The sequence below is a fragment of the Phoca vitulina genome, unplaced genomic scaffold (genome assembly GCF_004348235.1).
Source record: "Phoca vitulina isolate PV1807 unplaced genomic scaffold, GSC_HSeal_1.0 scaffold55, whole genome shotgun sequence".
NCBI classification, from domain to species: domain Eukaryota; kingdom Metazoa; phylum Chordata; class Mammalia; order Carnivora; family Phocidae; genus Phoca; species Phoca vitulina.
Window position 1 is genome coordinate 5,221,200 of NW_022589758.1, and position 19,930 is coordinate 5,241,129.

General features: G+C 43.8%; 1 protein-coding gene across 1 annotated transcript in view; it reads right to left on the reverse strand.

Moving 5' to 3' along the window:
- ADGRG2 (adhesion G protein-coupled receptor G2) overlaps positions 1-19,930 on the reverse strand; it is a 76,335-nt gene that overhangs the window by 48,630 nt on the left and 7,775 nt on the right. The window contains exon 2 of the mRNA XM_032389600.1: positions 16,123-16,241. Within this exon, the coding sequence (XP_032245491.1) occupies positions 16,123-16,240 (118 nt within the window). The 5' untranslated portion in view covers position 16,241. The remainder of the gene's footprint in view (positions 1-16,122; positions 16,242-19,930) is intronic.

Genomic DNA, 19,930 nt, shown 5'->3' on the forward strand with positions numbered 1-19,930 from the left:
TTGCCTGCTACTCCCCCTGCTTGTGCTCTCTCACGCTCTCTCTCTCTGATAAATAAACTCTTAAAAAAAAAATAATAATATGTATGTTTGGGGGTGCCTGGGTGGCTCACTCGGTTGAGCGTCTGACTCTTGATTTCAGCTCAGGTCATAATCTCAGGGTTGTGGGATCGAGCCCCATGTCGGGCTCCCCGCTCAACAGAGAAACTACTTGAGATTCTTTCTCCTTCTCCCCTGCCCCTCTCACGAGTACTCTCTCTCTCTCTAAAATAAATAAATTGATCTTTAACAAAAAAGAATATGTATGTTTGGAAACTAAAATTGCACAGTGAAACATACTTGGTAGGCTCCAAAAGCCTATTTTCCTGAAGTGGTGGTAGGGTACTGATTATTTTCTGGGGTCATTAAAACACAATTCCACTTGAAAGCAAGACCAAATGAGTGCTCAAGTTCCCAATTACCCTGCAGCCAACAAGGCAAATGTATGCAGAGTGGTTAGTGCCTCCATGCCCCAATTTAATTGGAATTGCCTCCTCTTAGTCTCTGTCCTTCAATATCTCCCTCAGGCTACTTTAATATTCTACCAATTAAAGAGTCTGTTGAGTTAACAGGAGCTTAATTTTTAAAATACTCTTGGGAGCACTAAGGGAAAATCAGTCATTCACACCTTAGTATGAATTACCTCCAATTGGCTGAATTATTCCAATCATGTAGTAAAGACCTACCATACTGGGCCATGTTGAAAGTACTGGGAAGAATCAACATTCAATATGGGCTACTCTGAGAATGACACTTATTAGTGTGGGCAGGTGAGGTGGAGTGGGCCGCGAATGTGGCACAGGCAGGGAAGAGCATGAAGGCACTGAGGAAGTGTTCAGTACCAGGAAAGAGTTCAATACCAGGAAAGAAGGGTGGAGAGTAATGTTTAAGGCCAACAGAGGCTTATTCTGCTGCCTCTACAATTTTGCCCAGGGGCTGACCAGAGCAGCCAATGGTTCCAACCTCCTCCACTGCCAAATCTTTTGACCTATAGACAGAGCTGGCCTCTTCCATCTTGGAACCCTGCAGGGCTCCCAGCAACGATCTACACTGATGAAGGGAGGAAATCTGGTTAATAAAAGCCAGAGATTTTTAAATTGTTATTGTCCACTTTTTTTTTCTTTTGGCATTTTTTTTCTTCTAGGGGCCTGATTGCTTAGTGACTAATATTTTATTCATTTTTTTCTGTCTCTCATTACAATCCTCCACATCACTCCTCTTGGTCCAAAATAGAGATGTCCCCATAGGCCTTGCATTTTCCTGACTATCAGCCCGTTTCTCTTGGGCTCTCTCCTAACTCACTTCCCATTTGTTACAACCAAAGAGGTGGTCGTCATTTCCACTGAGTCATATATTTGAGCTCCATGCCATTCTTAGGAGACAAAACATTTCCATTGTTACAAGGATTCATAAACAAAGAAAGGAAAAACATTTAAATTTTTCAGATTTTCCTTTGGAAACCTACTACGAGCACATTTTAAAGCCTTATTCATTTACTGAAGTCTCAATTTAAGTCAATAAATAAAATTATTGGGGGCGCCTGGGTGGCTCAGTCAGTTGAGCGTCTGACTCTTAGTGTCTGCTCTGGTCACGATCTCAGGGTTATGGGATCGAGCCCCAAGTCGGGACTCCGTGCTCAGCGGGGAGTCTGCTTGAGTTTCTCTCTCCCTTGCCATCTGCTCCTCCCCACTGTGCTCCCTCTCTCTCTCTCTCTAAAATAAATAAATCTTTAAAAAACTAATAAATAAAATTATTGTGGTCTACAAAATTTACTCAGTATTACTCTAGTGATTTTTTTTTTAAAACAAAGCGCGTATTTCTGATTATGATGAACAGGAGTTTGGCATGCATATACTTACAATGAAAGCCAAAGACAGGAACTGGAAACTCCAGAAACCGAACTCCTCAACAGTCTCTTACCCTCCGTCACCTCCCTGGCACTTTCTTTCGGCTATTGCCACCACCTCCTCAACCCCAACCCCGCGAGGCCAAGTGCGGTTTGAGCACTGCCAAGTGAATGCCTTACTGTCTTTGCCCCTCCAACTGCATATATCCCAGAACTTCTCCCTCATCACCCCACATCATTTCCATACCTGCTGAGTTCTCAAATTTGATGGTGTTGCTGGTAACATCAGCCAAATAATTTAAGATGGAAATGCCCGGGTATTAGTTTCCTGTTGCTGCTGTAACATATTACCATGAACTTAGCGGTTTAAGACAACACAAATGGGTGATGTCAGATTTCTGTAGGTCAGGAGTCCAATATGAGTCTCACCAGACGAAAATCAAGGTGTCAACAGGCTGCATTCCTTTCTGGAGGCTCCAGGGGAGAATCTGAGTCCTGCTTATCTAGGGTACTACAGAATTTAATTCCTTGCAGTTGTAGGACCAAGGTACTCATTTACTTGCTGGCTGGAAATTGAGAGCCATTCCCAGATTCTAGAAGCTACCCACATTTCTTCATTCATGCCTCATTCTTCCATCTTCAAAGATAGCAATGGTGGGATGGGGTGGGAGAGGGGACTCCTTCACCTGGGGCATTCTACTCACTCACTCTTCTACCTTCCTCTTCTACTTTTAAGAACTCCCAGGATTAGACTGGGCTCACCCAGGTAATCCATGATAATCTCCCCATCTTACAGTCCTTAGCTTCCATCACACTTGCAAAGTCCCTTTTGTTAGGTAAGGTAACATATTTGCAGATCCTAGGCATTAGGACAGGGACGTCTTTGAGGAGCGATTATTCTTCCTACCATACTCAGAAATCCAGTTTTTTTTTAAATTATAGAAAATATGAGTTGCAAGGAAACACCCTCTATGGAAAAAAAAAATCCCACAGGGGTTAAGTAAAGGGTCTGGAAACCCAGAGTTCATTTCAGCAATAGAGCTGAGTGTACAAATCAAATGCTCACTCTCGGATCATTACCCCTGACTCCTCCCTTTCCCCCACCTCCCACCTCCATGTCCAGGCATGCGTCTGGTGCATTCTTCTCCCCGTAACATGGGGCTATTGCAAGGATTAGAGAGAGATGATGTATGTGTGATAAAGAGCAACAGCAAACAGTGGTTAATGCTTCCTGTGACCCAGGCTTAAAGCTTCATATGCACTTATTATTTAATCAGCCAACAACTCCATGAGATACATGAATTCATTAACATCAGTCTATTTTAGTGCTTGAGAAACAGTCTGGGCAAGGTGTACTGGGCCCCACCAGTAATTCACTGTACAGCTGACATTTGAACCCAGGCAGTCCAACTTCAGAGCCCACCCTGAGTCGCTATTCTATCCTGCTTCCAATGACAAATTCTGTTGACCATAAACTAGTATATAAATGTAGGGCATTATTATTAATATTCTCTAATCTCTCTCTCATCTGTCCCTTCTTCCCATGCCTCTAATCTCTCTCTCATCTGTCCCTTCTTCCCATGCCCACTGCCCCCTTCTAAGCCCAGGTCTTGATCGCCTCATATGTGAGTGAAATATTAGAACCCCAGAATGTTCTCATTGGAAAGGATCTTAATGTTCTTTACATTCGACTTCTCACCCATTGCAGTAAGCCATTCAACAAGTGCATACAATTGGCTCACGATCCCAATTCAGCTGCCAGGCAAGTTTTATCGTGCCCACGCAGTGGGAATCATACTGAATTTTTTGAAAGTTTGAATTACTTAACAGCATTTAGAAATCAGGTGATTTCAAATGAAATTCCAAATTTTCACCCTTTCAAAATTGGGAATTTTAGAAGATGACCTCCTTGGATCAGCTCTCTGGCCCTCTAAAGCATGCTCTGGCTACAACAGTCAGCGGAGGTGGCTCTCTCCTCTTTTTATCTTAAGGTTTATTCCTTGACTACACCATTCACTTGCCATTTGTCAGACATACACTATTAGGCAGTGTTATTTGACTTTTCTACTATATGTCTCGTTTTCCCAACTAGATGTTAAGCTGCTTGATGCTTTATTATCTTCTAGGAATCCAGTCCAGTGCCCTGCATCTGGTAGATGTTCAAAAACATTTTGGGATTGGGGCGCCTGGGAGACTCAGTTGGTTAAGCATCTGCTGGAGTCTGGGATCGAGCCTCGTGTCAGGCTCTCTGCTCGGCAGGGAGTCTGCTTCTCCCTCTGATTCTCTCCCCTCTTGTGCTCTCTCTCTCAAATAAATAAATAAAATATTTTAAAAACATATTTTGGGATTGACTGATGACATCATTAAGGAGTCTCCATCAGTCAGGGATCAGTCTGGAACCCATCAGTGGTAGGTGAAGAGCAGGAACTTAACACAAATAGTGCAAGGAGTCAGGACCCTGGGATACAAAGCACAGCAGGGGAAAGATAGGGAATGGATCTGAGAACCATGAGGCAGAGTCTATGAAGGAAAGACTTGAGAGTATTTCTTGGACAGTTATTATTCGGAATCTGAAGTTTGGAATAGTAGTTGTAATTGCCAATCACAGCAGACAGATCACTTAGCGGACCTTACAAATGTATGCTAAAATGGCCACTAAGATACATATCACGACCAACATAAAAAATTCAATGACCCTGAGCCTTCACTGCCTACCGCAGTGACCTCAGTAACATACCCTTTATTGGCTTTTCCATTTTTCCTAATGCCTTCTTCCTGTTCCCTCACTCCTGATTCCTGAAATCACCTCCCCAACAAACTACCTGCATGCAAGTCAGGCGAGGTCACGGCTGACTGTCTCTGACGTTTTCATTTTTCTGCCCACTCTTTGATGCCGTGGGGGTTGTATGACTTGAAATGGGAGGCGGCTGGTCGTTTTATACCTGTGACTGTGGGAACACGAATGAGGATTTCCTTCCAACGCATGTGCCCCAAGTTGAATGAGAAAGATAAAGACTTAATTTTTGAGGAGTGGATCTAAAACAAATACACGACTAGCCCCCCCTTGCACGAATATTTTAGACCCAGCTGAAACTTACAATCTGGTGGCAGTCCTCCTCTGGATTGAATTACTATTCCATAGAGAGATGATTCAAAACTAGGCGCCACACCTAGGCACTCCTATATGGGAACCCCCAAAAAAACAATTATTGTTTTGTTATTATATTGGCTCTTCAGGGCTTGGAACAACAGATACTCTTCCAAGAACTGTATTTTCAGATTTTACTACATAACCAACAAAATGAATGAAAACAGTTCTCCTTTGGCACAGCCCGAAGTGTTTACTTGAGCTGTGACCATCTCACGTCACACTGCTCAATAAGTACTCTGACATAACATTTTTATTAAAGGATTAATAATGACATCATTAGAGAAAACTTCAGCTGCTAGCTGATGGAACTTCCCGAAGTGTAAACAATCAGCAATTCTCGGTGGGCCTTGGCCTTTATTGAACACTTTACTGAACACTGGCCTTTACTGAACACTTATTAGACTGACAGTACACCCTTGCTTCTTCATGGAGTCTCCCCACATTCTCATGGAACAGATGACCTTCTAGCCAGACCTCATCTCCTCCTATTCTCCCCTCACTCAGCCACACAGGCCTCCCTGCTATTCTGCCAACACACCGGCCATATTCACACTTCGCACTTGCTGTTCCCTCTGCCTGGAACACTTTTCCTCCCAAGAGCCCCTTGGTTTGTGCCCTGGCGCCTCCTTGGAATTTTGCTCAAATGTCACCTTCGGCTGAGAAGCTGATCCAGACCACTCTACTTAAAATCCCTACATTTTCCCTCTTTGCCTGACCCTTTCCATCCCTTTATCTCCTTCCACCTAATGAGTACGTACACATTTATGTATGTGTATGTTTTTGGATTTGTGCACACTCACATATGCAGCGCTAAGAGTGGGCATCTCTTAAAATTTTGTGCTCTAGACCCTTCACTTGCCTTATCTTAGTCCCAACCCTGTATGATTGGTAAGACTTTTTTGCCTCCAAAAGCCAATGTTCACTCCCGTGGGGGCGATACTGCCCCTGGAGAGAATGCATGCTCTACGCTGATCTCTACTTATTCCCAGAAGAGATGCGGCTTAAGGAGAGCAACATCTGCTTGGCTGCCCTTCTTCTCCCTGATTCCCACTCCTGTCTAGGGTAATTCTACTGTGAGTTAGTTGACATATTCTTTCATGCCAAAGCACCTATAATTTATGGGTTAGCGAGAGTTTCTTGTGGTAGTTTTAAGTGCAGAAGCACCTGGAAATGTAGGGTAGGGACACTAGTGGCTAGGGTACAGAGAGTTTTCTAGTCTCTCTTTTTTTTTTTTTTTAAGATTTTATGTATTTATTTGAGATAGAGACAGAGAGGGCACAAGCAGGGGGAGCAGCAGAGGGAGAGGGAGAAGCAGACTCCCTGTCGAGCAGGGAGCCTGACGCGGGGCTCGATCCCAGGACCCTGGGATCATGACCTGAGCCAAAGGCAGACGCTTAACCGACTGAGCCACTCAGGCGCCCCTAGTCTCTTTTAGATCACACCACTCTTTGCCAGCTCACAATCAAGCAGCGACCCCCTTGGCATCTTAGTTTAGGTTCTCTGGGAGTGCAGAGCCTAAAATAAGGACTTGGGGGCAAAATGGCCTCCCCCCTCTCCCCAGCCCCTAGCACAGAACCATACGTATTGTTTTATATAGCTCCGAAATACACGAGGCGGCCGGAGAGGAGGGTGCTGCTGCGGTAGACTGGCCAAGACGTGATGAGGACCTGAACCTGTGCTTGGGAAGCTGGCATGAAAAGAGGTTCAACAGACACCCTAAGGTAAGATGAGAGGATGGGGGGTCCCCTGGGATGTCGGGGTATGCAGAAAACAGAAGTCAGCCCCAGCAGTCCATTTGACATTGCCCTGAATCCCTCAAGTGTAGTAAGTAGGTCATGAACCTAGACTATGATGCCCAGACAATGTAGGTCCAAATCTGCCACTTGTTAATTCTGCACAACTTCTGTAATCCACCACTAGGTAACTCTGGACAACTTCCTTACCGCACCCCCCTGCCCCCCCGCACTTCAGTTTCCCATCTGGAAAACAGGGATGAAGATAATCACAATAGGACATACTTCATCGGTATGTATGAGGAGACCACACAGGAAACCGTGCTCATGTCCATAATTAATACGATCATGCTCTCTGTTCCTCGTTTACCTAGTGACCTTTCTAAAAATGGTTTCTCCCTTCTATGGAGCAAGACCTCCACTTCACTTTCTTTCCGTTTTATACTCTTTGCTTCTGATTTTCAAACACCCTTGGGATCGCTTTGGAAACATAAGGAAAGAAGCAGAAGTCAAAGGGTTTCAGGAGATCAGGTGACTGTTACCTTCTGTTTCTTAAATTTTTGCACAAAGTCAAGACCCGGTTAAAGTTTCAGGGCAAAAGTGAAAGGCGCATCTAATCGTGATGTTATTAGGGTGCCCTCTAGTGGGATGCATGGTCTCCCCAGGGGTCACTGGCTGGCTTCTAAAAATTAACATTAGTTTCTTTTCTAATTATAACAATAATAATGTGGGTTTATGTGGAGAAAATTCTAAACCACAGAAAAGTGGAAAGAAAAGCTTTTAAAAAAATATTCATATGAATCAGGGAACACTACATCAAAAATTAATGATGTAATGTATGGTGATTAACATAACATAATAAAATAAAATTTAAAAAAAAATTCATACTCTTTCTACTCAAAGATAATGTTGGCTGGCTGTAAGGCTCTTCGGATTATCTTCGGGCCAGCTGCAGAACAGAAACAATTCAGTAGAGCCTTGGGAGATGTTAGTATCAGGTTTTACTTAGAACTATTAGCAGATACAAAATTGAGCTTGTTAGCGTTCCAGTATGTGTGGTGTCTTGGTAATGGAGCATCATGGCGGGCCTAAGCTGCATTTCCCAGAATTCCCTTTTTTGTACGTTTCTGGAGAGCTTCCTGTGGGACATGCGGACAGAAGAGGCGCAGCAGCCGCCTCCCTTCATTCACGTGAGGGCGCAGCCAGCCTGCAACGGCTCCAGCGCCACCCGGGTCCGCTTCAGCTTCTCCGACTCCTGGGCCAGGTGGGTACTGAATTTTGTGCTAAGGACCCAGCTTCTGCGGGACGACCATACCACCAAGGTCACAGGTAACGAGAATGGACATGGGTTTCAGTCATGCCTGTGGGTTCCAACTTGTTCCCGGTGTCACCCTTCTTCCTGCCTCCCTCCTGCCCACCCATGGTACATGGCAAGTTCTGGCATCAGATGCGAAGGCAACAGCTTTATAGAGGCTGCTTAGCCAGCTCCCGCAGTTGTACAAGGTCACATCCCTGTGACAAATTCCTTAGTGTGTGGGTGTGTGTGTGTGTGTGTGTCCCTAGTGACTCTCCTTCTGTGACTGAACCCTGACTTACACGGTATGAAGGAGAAAAATTCCGAAGCAATTCGAACGAATGGTCTAAGCTGCACTGTTCACTACCGTAGCCCCTGGCCACGTGTGGCTACTTAAATTTAAGTTCATTCAAGTTAAACAAAATTAGAATCCAGTTCCTCAGTCACGTTTCAAGGGCTCAATAGCCACACGTCATTGGCGGCTACTGTATAGGGCAGCACAGAGACAGAGCACTGCCATTGTTGAAAGAAATCTCCATCACTGCGCTGGTCTCTAGGGATGACGGCCAGTATTTAGGGGTTCTGACAGTGTGTCAGACGCATTACAGGCGTCTCTTCATGCATTCATTCATTCAATCTGCGAGTAATTCTCTGAGAGATACTGCTACTTTACAGAGAAGGAGATTGAACCGCAGTGATTAAATACCTTGTTATAGTCAGAGTTAATAAACGGAAGAGGTAAGATTTGACCCCGGAAAGTCCAGAGCCTGGAGTCTTTTGCTGTATGCCAAACTGTGAAAGTCCTAGTGGCCCGGGTTGGCACAAAGGGAGTGGATGGCTTTGGTGGGCCTCGGGCACTCAAAGGACTCTCTTGTGATTGGGTGAGGAGCATCTCAGTAGTGACATCATCGACTCCCCCAGCTTGGACTTGATCTCAAGAAAGATGAGATGCCTACCCCACCCCACCCCACCTTCCAATGGCAGAACGAGATGTACAAACAACCCTGGTGAGAAGGGTCATAGATGTATTAGTTAAGGTAAGGCAAATTGCTGCAATAACTAAATCCTAAAATCTCAGGGACTCAAAAAAATAGAAGTTTCTTTTCCATGTATAAAGTCCAATCAGCAGCCTAGAATGGAGAGTAGGGTAGGGCAGAGAGAGGGACATCTGCTCCACGCAGTCATTGAGGGGCCCAGGAGGACAGAGCACTGCCGTGTTCAACATGAAAATTCCAAATTTGCTCTGGAGAACAATATCCAGCAGGCCAACAGGAAAAGAGACAGTGAGGGGAATCAGGTGGGAGATTTTTAATGGCTAAGCCTGGAAGTGGCAAACATTGTTTCTGCCCACATCCATTAACCAGAACTCAGTCACATAGCCACTTCTAATGGCAAGGGAGGCTGGGTAACAGAGGCTAGCTGTGTGGTGAGAAAGAAAAAAATTAAAGTTTGGTGAGCTGCCAACCAGTCTCTGCCACATCCATTTAATTTGAGGGCTGCGGAGTAATTAATATCCATTAAACTAATGATGGGACAAAATCAATGCTAAAATTACTCTCCCCAACTACCATTTTCTTTTTCTTTGCCATGATATCGACAAGGTCAAAAGTCAAAGAATCAACAGGAATTAGAGGAGGAGGAGTCCCTGCCACTTTGAAGCTAAATCTATGAATTCCCCTTCTTTGTGACTCACCTCCCTAGTTCTGCTCCCAACAAACATCCATATTATGATTTTTTCATGATCCTCAAGAGTAGGACTCCCATATGACAAACCATTTCTGTAAACACCTACATACTAGTAAAAGCCACTAACAAAGCCTGGAAGTACGGATATTCCTGTTGAGGCCTACTTAGTTAGAAAAGTTGTATTTTGGGGGCGCCTGGGTGGCTTAGTTGGTTAAGCGTCCAATGATTTCAGCACAGGTCAGGATCTCAGGGTCCTGGGATCAAGCCCCACATTGGGCTCTGCGCTCAGTGGGGAGTCTGCTTGAGGATCTCTCTCCTTCACTCTCCCTCTCTCTCCCTCCCCCCTCTAAAATAAATAAAGAAATCTTTTTAAAAAAGAATTTTGAATAGGAGAGCAGCCTTAAAATGAGATGGCAGAGATGAGTGGTTCTCAGTTCGAAGCAGACCCCAAGGATCTCTGGTAACCCAGGACAATGAATTAGGAAGCTGAAGACTCTCCCTACTGGGTAATTGAACTCAGAATGTAAGAGTGTGAAGGAATCCTAACATGCAATCAGCTGAGCCCCTTTATCATATGGAGGAGAGGAAACCATTCTTTAAGGGTTTCTAGCCAATGGACAGCCACTTCATTGAGGTCTATGCAAAACATTAGAGGAGTAACATATGTTGTCTAAGAACTCACTGGGTTCAGATGAGGGTAATGCTGGTGATGTAAGCTGAAGGGAGAGGTCCGCGTTTTAGAGTATCTCTAGGCTTTACACTAGAGTCACAAGTCAAAATCAAACAACCAGAGTTTATTGAGCATTTACTATGTGCTAGACTATGGAGGATACAGAGAGGAAAAAGTTGTCACCCTTACCCTCAAGGACCTGACTAGATATTTCTTCATACCTGAAAAGGTAAAACCAGAAGGAGGAGCAGAATTCAGGATATGATGATCACCTTCAACAATCCCTAGCAGAGTGTCCTAACACATCTTAATATGTATTCGTTTTAGAGTTAGTTTAAAATTTATAAATAGAATTTGGATGTACAAATAATAGCAACAATAAAGAAACACATAAAAAAAAAAATACCCAAGCTTCCATCTTATTTTGGAGCCTCCATTCCAGAGGTACAGGAAAGGGATCCTTACACCTGATGATTTAAGGTGGCTCGCTCTTTTGCTCTGAAATGATCTCCAGTTCAATGTCTTTTGGATAAATGCACAATCTTTGTTTTGCCTCCTCTTCCATCTGGTGGTCAAGATGGCTTCCAGGTTGGGAATGGGGTGCTAGTGTTCTTCTGGCAGCAGGGAGAAGGAGCCCGGATCTCTGAGCCCACCCCGTGTTGAGCAATGGGTTCTCAATGGCCTCTCCAGAGATCTCCCTCACCCTGTGGGGTTCCTGAGTATCCAGTTGGCATCCACTGCTGAAGACTGTGTCCACTGGCCCCCATGGTCTATTCTCTCAGTAGCCCACCTTGGCCTGGGGGTCCCTCTCTTGATAATCCAGGTCCCCTCAAGTCTCACCTCTGAGTGTCTGTCACATCCTTCATCTGGCCCCTGGTCTAAATTGTCCACACCATCGCTTTTGCGCTCTGTCCCTGCTCCTGGCTCACAACACAGCTACCCACAAGGAACATGAAGGCCATTTAGAATCTCTACCCTGCCCACAAGAGACAAGAAAGACTTGAAAAAGACACCATCTCCAGCCTTCTCTCTGCCTAAACACTCTATGTCATCATCTTTCATCTCTACCATGGCCTCCATGTTGACGTACAGGCTGCTATGAGTTCTGACCAGTTCTAAGTGGGAAGTGGGACACAATGTCTTCCGCTTTCAGTTTCCCCTTCAACTCTCTAGAGCCTCTACCATTCCTTGTCACCACTTCTATCTGCCAGGGAAAGAGGCAGGGTCTACCAGAAGTGACCTCATGCCCGTATGGGGGTAGTGGGAATTTGGGAGGCTGTAAGATTGGCTGAGCATCAGATCAATGCCATGGTATTTATAATCTCATTTGCACAGATAGAGAATTGAGAGAGAAGGAGTACAGCACCCGGTTTGGTACTGGAAGACAAAGTCAAACAAGACAGGTTCCCTGCCTTTCAGAAGCATTACAGTCTACACTCCTACAGCTTTACCATGCACTGCACAAGGAAGAACAAAGATTTGGATGGACAAAGCATGAGAGGATAAGAGGAAACAAGAGAGTGAGGCCTTGGGAGAGAAGAATTACAGAGAAATCTATCTCTGGAAATGCCTGCAGTGCAGAAAGATCTAGGCCCAGACCAGAGAGAGAAAGTTGGGGATTATAGCTCATGAGCTTACCAAACTGGCTCAAATGTGTAATTGTTTCCAAATGGGGAAGACAACTCTACAAGGATGAAATTATAACCATCTTCCACTATTATGTCATCTCACCCTCTGGAAAATAGTTGTACCTAAAAGAAGACCTCCTTCAAAGACAAAAAAAGAAAAGAAAAAAAGGCATTGGCACAGCCCAGGAGAGCTAGAGGCAAGAGAGAAGTATAATTACCTACTGAAGCTCATGTGGGCTTCTGGTAGACCAAGAATGATTCCCTCACACATTACCAAATTACACAACTGAAAGCATTAGGGTCTAAGGATTCTCTGTTGGCCAGTGGCCTAACAAGAGAGTGTCAGACCTACCTCTCCTTATTGTCGGGAGCTAATGAGTCATCTCTCAGGCTTCCAGGATGAAGCTACTGTGTTTGCAGTCCAAATACCCCAAAACCAGGGGGAATGGCTGCTAACCAGCGGCATACCCCGGCTCCCTGTCTTCTCCCCACACCTCAGTGACACGTTCCTTCAGTCTTCAGACACCTACGAGGCAACCCGGTAGAGTATGAACAGCACAAGCTACACATCCCAACGGGGAATCCTCTGAGCTATGAGACTCTGCACAAATGACTTAATCTCTTTGACACGGACACTCAGTTTCTTCATCTGTAAACTGAGACTGTAAACTGAGACACAAAAACTGAGGCGTTTTTGTGAGGAGTAAATGAGATGATATAGCTAAACACCTAGCAGGGCATGGCCCAGAGCAAGTCCCCAGCCTGCCCATTAGTTTCCCATCCGCTCCCGCAAACCCTCCTTCTCCATTCTCACCTGGTGCTGACAATGTGCTAAAAGGACCCGTGATACAAAGGAAGTACCTAACGCTGTCATAGAAGGGGACAAGTATAAAAAGATATGGATAAAGAGAAAAGCACTGGGGAAAGAGGTTTAATTCTTCTGAAGAGATGAGGGCAGGTTTTATAGAGGTAGCAATATTTGGCTGGACCTTGGACGATTCATTCAGTTCCAAGTGGGGAGACCCCAGAAAGCAGAGGGAGGGAGTAGGGAAGTAAGACAGGGAAGGGGGTAAAGACAATAATGGGTACATTAATGAGTGGATTACTACTGGGGGCAACTGGGGCACAACCCAACAATCTACTAGGTGTGTAGAACACAGCTCAGCAACATCTCACCAAGGGACGAGGAAGCTGGCATAGGTAAACGCCGACTCTCATCCCTCACTATTTTGGAGTGTTAACTCCCTGGCACTTCTGGCTTGTTCCAAGCACAGGCCATGCATGGTCGTATAGGCACAGATCATTCGCAGTTAGAGAGACATGGGAGCCATCAGCACGCATGCACATTCCTGTTTACCTGCCCCATTTTAATCACTTTTAAAAATACTTTTTCAAAAAGACTTATTTCTACCAAGCCGCTTTCATTTTGATGACTTTTTTCCCCTTATGTTCCACTTTCCTTCCTCATCTATCCCCATGGTGGAAAAAGCACTGAAACATGAGACTGAAGATCTAGTATCTAGTCTGGCTCCGCCATTTTCCAACCAATCACACCCCTGGGGACATTTACTCATCAGTAGAGTGGGGACATTTGACTTCTGCTCTGCCAATCCCACGGTGATGTTTTAATGCCCCAAGAAGATGACGTGCAAGCATAGTTTAGGGGAACATCACAGTACCACAGCAGAATGTGTAGCCCGTGATATTTAGCTGGAGGAGTTTTCTCTACCTACTTCTGTCTTCTGCCAGTTGTGCAGGCAGTGGTCCTCAAAGTGTAGTCTGAACCAATCGCATCAACATCACCTGGGAGCTTGTTAGAAATGTCCATTCTCGGGTCCGGTCCTATACCTACTGAATCAAAAAGTCTGGGGGAGAGACCCAAGTCCTCCAGGGGATTCTGACATTTTGAGAACTGATGTTTTCAGAGTTTGAGAACTCTGGTTTTCTGGTTATGACCACAAAATTCAGAGCTGGCTACAAATTCCAGTCAGCCACTTCCTTGAGCAACTTACTTATCTGAGACTCAGTTTCTTGATCTGGGAAATGGGGCTAACACTAGGACCTCTCCTTCACAGATGTGGTTGAGAAGCTTAAGAGAGTGTGTATGTGTAAAGCACGGAGGGACCTGGCCCATCGTAAGCAGTCAGTACATGTTTAGCTCTTACCATTTCTTTTTCTCAAGTATTGTGGCTTCTCGACATGCCCCAGTGCCTGCTTTTTGAAGGATTGTCAATTATTGTGTTTTATCCTGTTCAGAAGTTTTCCATTCAGTTCGCATGTGTGTGTTGTGCATCTATTTTGTTTACATGTCTTTGTTTGCTGCTAGTAGATATTTGCTTTATCCAATGAAGATTCCTTGATCCTGCCACTCTCCTCTGAGTAAGAAAGGTATTTCTCTCTGTGTCCTTAATAATTCTTCTTAAATAATATTCCTGGTGAGGATTCTTTCCATTTGCATAGCAGCATTGTATTTTTTTGGAAGTTGTGCCTACAAATGTTGCAGCCAAGATTTCTGGCCTTTTTGCTGCCTTCCTTAGGTACATTTTCTCCATGTTTCATTCTAAAGATCCTCTCTTCTGAAAACCATGCTGCTTCATTTGGCTGATTGTCTACCTCCCTTAACATTTCCATGCAGAAGTGCCTTCAAATAAACAAATAAACACTAGAAATAGACCCTCACATATGTGGTCAATTGATTTCTGACAAAGGTGCCAAGACCATTCAATGGGGAAAGGACAGTCTTTTCAACAAATAGCTCTGTGAAAAGTGGATGTCCACACACAAAAGAATGATGCTGGGCCCTTACCTCACACCATATACAAAAATGAATTCAAAATGCATCAAAGCACCTGACCATAAGAGCTAAAACTCTAAAACTCTTTGAAGAAAATGTAGGAGAAATCTTCATGACATCAGATTTGGCAGTGGTTTCTTGGATAAGACAGCAAAAGCACAGGCATAAAAGTAAAAACAGATAAATTGGACTTCATCAAAAATAAAAACTTTGGTGCGTCAAAGCACACTATTAAGAGAGTGAAAAGACAACACAGAATTGGAGAAAATATTTGCAAATCATATTATCTGGTAAAGGATTTAATACTCAGAATATATAAAGAACTCTTAAACTCAACAACAACAAAAACACCCAAACAACCCAATTCAAAAATGGGCCAAAGGTTTGAGTAGACGTTTCTCTAAAAAAATATCGTTATGTCCAATAAACCCATGAAAGATGCTCCCCATCACTAATCATTAAAGAAATGCAAATCAAAACCATGATGAGGTATCATTTCACACCCTCTATCAAAACAAGAGAAAATAAGAAGTGTTGGTGAGGACAGAGAGAAACTGGAATCCTTGTGCCCTGCTGGTAGCATGAAAAATGGTGCCGCCACTGGAGGAAACAGTGTGGCAGATCCTCAAGAAGAATCACCATAGAATCACCATATGATCTAGCAATTCCACTCCCAGGTATATGTACCCAAAAGAACTGAAAGCATGGACTCGAAATTGTACTTGTACACCAATATCCAGAGCAGCATTATTTACAACAGTCAAAAGGTAGAAATACCCCAAATGTCTATCAACACTGAATGGATAAACAAAATGTGGTCTATACACACAATGGCGTATTATTCAATCTTAAAAAGGAATGAAATGCTGATACATACTATAACATGGAGGAACTTTGGAAACATGCTAAGTGGAAGAATCTAGAAACAAAAGGACAAATATTGAATGATTCCACTTATATGAGGTACCTGGAATGGCAAATTCATAGAGACAGAAAGCAGAGAGAGTACCGGGGACTGGGGTGAAAGGGAATGGGGAGCTACTGTTTAACATGGACAGAGTTTCTACTTGAGATGATGAAAATATCCTAAAAATGGATAGTGGTGATGGTTGTACAAAATTGGGAATATATTTAATGCCAGTGGTTCAATGGTTAAAATAGTAAGCTTTATGTTATGTTTACTTTACAGTAAAAAAAAAAAAAAAACCTAAATAAACACATAAAGACAGAGATAAAACGGGAAAAAATGAAACAAAACAAAACAAAAACACCCAGGCACATTACCTTCCAAGGATGTAACCAGAACAACATGAAGACAAATGATGATAAGAAATATCTTGAACATCAGTAAAAGTTCTTCAGGTCTGCCAACATGGCCACACTGCCTGCCAGAGAAAAACATCCTGGAATAAAATAAAGGGAAAACGTATCATCATAGCATGCCGCAATCACAACACAGCAATACCCAAGAGGCAGTTACTTAACCAAGGCAACCTGCAATCCTGCATCCTTTAAATTACTCTCATTCCAGGGGCACCTGGGTGGCTCAGTCGGTTAAGCGTCTGCCTTCAGCTCAGGTCATGATCCCAGGGTCCTGGGATCGAGCCCCACATCGGGCTCCCTGCTCGGCAGGAAGCCTGCTTCTCCCTCTCCCGCTCCCCCCTGCTTGTGTTCCCTCTCTCGCGGTCTCTCTCTCTGTCAAATAAATAAATAAAATTAAAAAAAAAAAAATTACTCTCGTTCCAGAGAACTGGCAATGCCAGATGGGGGCACTGGCTATAAAGAGCAAAACCTCTGTTTATTATGGGAGGACCACCCAGTGGGGTATCACATTACATTAAAAATTACTAAAAACAAAACAAAACAAAAAAACAGAAACAGACTCACAAATACAGAGAACAAACTAGTGGTTGCCAGAGGAGACAGGCAAAATAGGTGAAGGGGATTAAGGGGGACAAACTTCCAGTTATAAAATAAATAAGTCACGGGGATGAAAAGTACAGCATAAAAAATACAGTCGGTAATATTGTAATAAATTTGTATGACGTCTGATAGTAACTACACTTAACGTGGGGAGCATTTCATAATGTGCAGAATTGTCGAATTGCTTTGTTGTACACCTGAAACTAATGTAATATTGTATGTCAACTATACTTCACTCAAAATTAAATTTTTAAAAAAATTTTTAAAAACGTGGTCCCTGTGAATTTATGGAAAACATCAATGCATGCAAAATATCAAGAGAAGTTAAAAACAAAAAGCGCTGCATATATAATTATTACGACTATATAAATGCTGGTTAAAAACTATGCTAAGAATCAAAAGGGGTTGGAGAATCCTATAAATAATTCTACTCCTGTTTATGTCTTATACTGTAAAAGGATTTCCTCTTTATTACATACTAGTCCATTATCACTGCTTGCATCTTTAGTGGTCAGGAGGACAGAGTCAACATTTTTTAAAAGCACAGTTCGTATCAAAACTGAATTTAAAAGCCTCATTTACCATTCATGCATTCATTCATTCAACAAATTATTTATTGAGGGGCAATAAAAAAAAATGTACTGAGGGGGGAGCCTGGCACACAGAGAGAATGGCAAATCCTGAGACTGTGTCAGTTGCTCTAACGGTGGAGGAGTTGGCCAACAGAACCCCATGCCAGGCAGTCAGCACCAGCAGCGGCGGCTGGCACGGGATGCCGAGGGAGGAAGAAGCCAGCCAGGAAGTCACAATCTGCCCACGGGCTCAGGCACAAGAACGGGGACGTGAGAGCCCACTGAGCAGGCTCCCCCTACACAGCCCCAGGGCGAGCGGCCAGGGCAGACCAGGCTGTATGCTCTCGGCTGCCACAAGTCCTGACCACGGAGCACCCACGACCCCAGCCACCACCGCAGCTTCTGCCAGCCTCCGAACGAGAGAGTACGCATGCCCGGTGGCGAAGACTGAGGAGCAGGAGTCGCAAGGTTCTGGCTCTGCCATGCAGTGTCTGAATGACTTTGGACAAGTTCTTTCCAATGGCCAGGATTCCAACCCGACAGCGTTGCTGTGGTGAGTAAGCCCTGTGAAGCCACTATAAACGCTAGCTGTACTCTTCACTCGTTCGGTCGACACATACCTATTTTGCACCCGGCATGTGCAGGGTAAAACAGTGCAGGGATTACGGGGACGAGGGCACGGAAAGATGGGGATAAAACATAATTTCTCAGCCCCAAGGAAAAGCTGGCAATCTTTAAGGATCCTGTAACTTAATAGCCATCACCAGTACCAGCGACGGAATTCTTTCCTTGGACGTGGCATGATAATGTCTTAGACAGGAGGTGAGTCCTTCTCCTTCCAAAGAGGGCTTACATTTTTTAAATCAATAAGCTGTATCATATATTAATAATACACTATGTTGGGGCGCCTGGATGGCTCAGTCGTTAGGCGTCTGCCTTCAGCTCAGGTCATGATCCTGGGGTCCTGGGATCCAGCCCAGCATCGGGCTCCCTGCCCAGTGGGAAGCCTGCTTCTTCCTCTCCCATTCCCACTGCTTGTGTTCCCTCTCTCGCTGTCTCTCTCTCTGTGTCAAATAAATAAAATCTTCAAAAAAAATTTACTCTTTAAAAAAATAATAATAATACACTATGTTAACAAGTTGTCAAATGCCTCTGGTTTGGCTCTCCTCTTCAACACTTTTATCCTCTCTCTGTTCATAATGGCATATTATTGACCCTCCCAAATGAGTCCCTCGAACCAGAATGCAAAGATGTAGCAATGTCTCTCTGGAGGAAAATGTAAGCGTCTGCTACAGCTACACACAACAATATTGATGAATCTCAGAGACATAAAGTGAGATAAAGGAGCCAGACGTGAAAGAATGCACATTGTACAGAATTCCATTCGTGGGAGGTACAAAAGCAGGCAAAACCAATCGATGGAGCAAGGAGTAGGGAGAGTGGTTATCCTTGGATAGGGGGTGCGGGTATAATAATTAGACGTGGGCACAAAGGGGTTTCTGAGGTACAGATACCATTCTGTGTGCAGGTTACATGGGTGTGTTCAGTTCCTGAAACTCATCGAATTGTACACTTAGGCGTATGTCACAAAAAGTTTCATTTAAAAGTTTAAAAACCAATCTATTTTTTATTTCTGAACTCAGTTCCCCTCCAAAAGCACTGTTATTTTTTTTAAAAATCTATATTTAGTGAAACAAACCTCTACCAAAACAAACAAACAAACAAACAAAAAAACCCCAAAAACTCTCCTATACAAATGCCTTGACTCAACTCTACCTGGAATTTGTAGAACTGACTTAGAAGATTGACTGTGCAAGTACCTAATTTTAGTTCTGGAAAGAGTATCAGAGCAGTTTATTTTTGGAAAGGAACTCGGAATTCACCTAGCCTCAAACCCCCATTCTACACATGAAGGAAGAGGTCCAACATGTTCTAGGAGATGGGTCAAGGTCATTTGGCTGTTTGGTGGGACTCCTACTCTTTCTACCAGGCCACAGTGCTGGCCTCCTGAGAATGTGCCTCCTTGGAAGTAAACGTCTGAGTCTATCAGGTGAAATGAATCAACAAATGCAAGATGCTATTATATAATTTCAAAATTTCTGCAAACTCATTCTTGAACTTTGCCAAATCCTAGGGCAGGACCTCCTGAGTGGTATAAGATATGGTCAAAGTTAAATCAGTCACAGTACACAGTGACTGGTTATTATGTGCCATAACATGGGCCTCTGATCAAAATAAACCATGCCTTTTCACTGAAGAGAGCCTGTACTCAACTCCCAAATGAGAGCAGGAAAGGTCAGAATGAAGGGTGACGCCAGCAATCATCTTGGAAAGAGAGTATGGATCAAGAAGGACTTACTACAGACCAGCTACCACTGAAAAGACCGCTTTCGGTTATCAAGCCTGAAATATCTTTCCTCAAGACTGAATATACATTTCCTAATAGGAGAAATTTTATGGTATTTAAAATAATGCAGCCCTCAGTTGCTCTGTATAAGCTGGAGGACATCCTGCTAAGCCATAAAGTCCTAGGATCACTGATCCAAGAGGGAAATCTGTGGATTTTGTTGAAAGCCTTATTCATTATACATGAAAGT